The sequence below is a fragment of the Colobus angolensis genome, unplaced genomic scaffold (assembly GCF_000951035.1).
Source record: "Colobus angolensis palliatus isolate OR3802 unplaced genomic scaffold, Cang.pa_1.0 Scaffold249, whole genome shotgun sequence".
NCBI classification, from domain to species: Eukaryota; Metazoa; Chordata; class Mammalia; order Primates; family Cercopithecidae; genus Colobus; species Colobus angolensis.
The window spans coordinates 446,551-448,567 of NW_012115699.1; the positions used below are offsets into that span (position 1 = coordinate 446,551).

General features: G+C 48.3%; 1 protein-coding gene across 3 annotated transcripts in view; it reads right to left on the reverse strand.

The window, feature by feature from the left end:
- SLC4A5 (solute carrier family 4 (sodium bicarbonate cotransporter), member 5) overlaps positions 1-2,017 on the reverse strand; it is a 144,720-nt gene that overhangs the window by 4,789 nt on the left and 137,914 nt on the right. For all 3 annotated transcript variants that reach the window (XM_011946047.1, XM_011946045.1, XM_011946048.1), the window contains 2 exons: positions 1,855-1,939; positions 415-482 (listed from right to left, as the gene is read on the reverse strand). In XM_011946047.1, the coding sequence (XP_011801437.1) occupies positions 448-482; positions 1,855-1,939 (120 nt within the window). In that variant the 3' untranslated portion in view covers positions 415-447. Of the gene's footprint in view, positions 1-414; positions 483-1,854; positions 1,940-2,017 lie in introns of those variants that run through there.

Here is a 2,017-nt window from a genome sequence, read left to right on the forward strand (position 1 = left end):
TTTTTAGTAGAGACGGAGTTTCACCGTTTTAGCCAGGATGGTCTTGATCTCCTGACCTCATGATCTGCCCACCTTGGCCTCCCAAAGTGCTGGGATTACAGGCATGAGCCACCGTGCCCAGCCACAACATTTACTTTCAATTTTTGTTCTACCTAGTCTTTTGTAAGAATTTCCTTTACTAAAGTTGAATACCTTTGTGTGTTGTAACCATATTGTTATGTCAGTAAGAAGACATATTTGTTTCTTGGCCCTGAATGATAAGTCAGGTTTGTCAGCCTTTGACTCCCAGTTGGGGACCAGTAAGGGCCTTCTACTGAGAGGACAGCTAGCCTGGGAAATCCTAGACCCTCCACCTTCCCGACCATTTCCCAGTCTCTTACCTAATATGCAAGGAGTCTACCTAACAGTGTTTACCTTCGATCAAGTTCTGTGTCACTGAAGGAAGAATCAGAGTGAGTAACTCCAACTGGAAGATCTTTTTCCTGGTAGGAAAATGAAAATGTCAGATGTGGAGCAGTTTTGAGCACCATATTTCTCCGGGCTTCCCCCACCATTTCCTCTCTTTTCCTTCTCTAATCCTATAGCCAACACTATGCAAGAGGAATACAGGGCCTCAGAGATGTGTGGCTGTGGGCTTAGTTACTCCTTCACCCAGAAGGCTCTCAGCCAGGGCTAGGGGGTGTGAGGCATGGGAGGGCCAGAGAAGAGAGATATGGGAGTCAGGGAAGAGCCTGAGAAACTCAAGATCTTGAGGTGCTTATGAGGGATACTGCTGATGGGAAGGACGCCCTGGCCACCCACCCCTAATCTGTCTTTGAGGGTGGCAAGCCCTGTATTAGAAGCACCGGGCTTGGGACTAAGGTAGGGATCTTTCAGAAGACTCGGGACAGGCTATGTTGCCTGGATGACAGGACTGGCCACCTATGGGGAGCTGAGGCTGGGAGGGGTTAAAGGCAGCAATAGAATCTCCCAGGATCTCCGTAAGCAATGCCCAGTCCCTCCCAGGCAGTCTCCCTCTCAGCTGTCTGCTGAGAAGGTGCTGAGGATTCACACAGAGGCACAGCACAACCACCACGGGGATCTCCAATTATGCCTGACTTATAACCCAAGTGCTATGCTACCTATTTCTCTAAAGGGGAAAGCTTGGTTCTGAGCCCTCAACCATTTCCACAGCCACTGGAAAACATGGGAGGCCTGGTGGGCCATGTTTGGACTGATGTGGTCTGAAACAACACAAAAGAGGGCCAGGAGATGCCACAGGGATCTGGGGACACGTGGGGAAAGGAGGGAATGAGGGATTTTGCCTTAACTAAAGTGAGGATTAGTCATTCAAGTCTGCAGGCTTTGCTCTGGGGTTTCCCATCTGGTTGGACTACCAGTCCTGGTGGCCCAGTTCTCTTTGATCTCTGCCTAGGACAAAGGTCTTCTAGTGCAGGTCCTAAACCCCCAGGCCATGGAACAGTAGCGGAACCAGGCCGCACAGCAGGAGGTGAGTGTGGGCAAACAAGCATTAACCTCTGTGCTCTACCTCCGGTGGGATCAGTGGCAGCAACAGATTCTCATAAGGGTGAGAACCCTATTGTGAACTGTCCATACATGGGATCTAGGTTGCATACTCCTTAAGAGAATCTGAGGTAGAACAGTCTCATCCCGAAACCATTTCCCACTCCCCTACTGGTCTGTGGGAAAATTATCTTCCACAAAACTTTTCCCTTATGCCAAAAAAGTTGAAGACTGCTGCTGTAGCATCCAAAATGATTAGATCCCCCTGAGTTACAGATGAAAGTTCCTAGGGGAAAGACATGGAGGATTAGTAGTAAGTAGGAAGGGAGAGACACCATGTGTTTTACTTACTGGCAATGCAGTGGATACCATTTTGGGGATCTGATTGGACACTTTCCATGGGAATCTTTATAACTGAGGGAGGAGGGAACTGGGGCTGAAGAAAAACAGTGGGAAAAGAGGATAAACACCAACACAACAACTTGGCTTTCTTTCTTTCTTTTTTTTTTTTTTT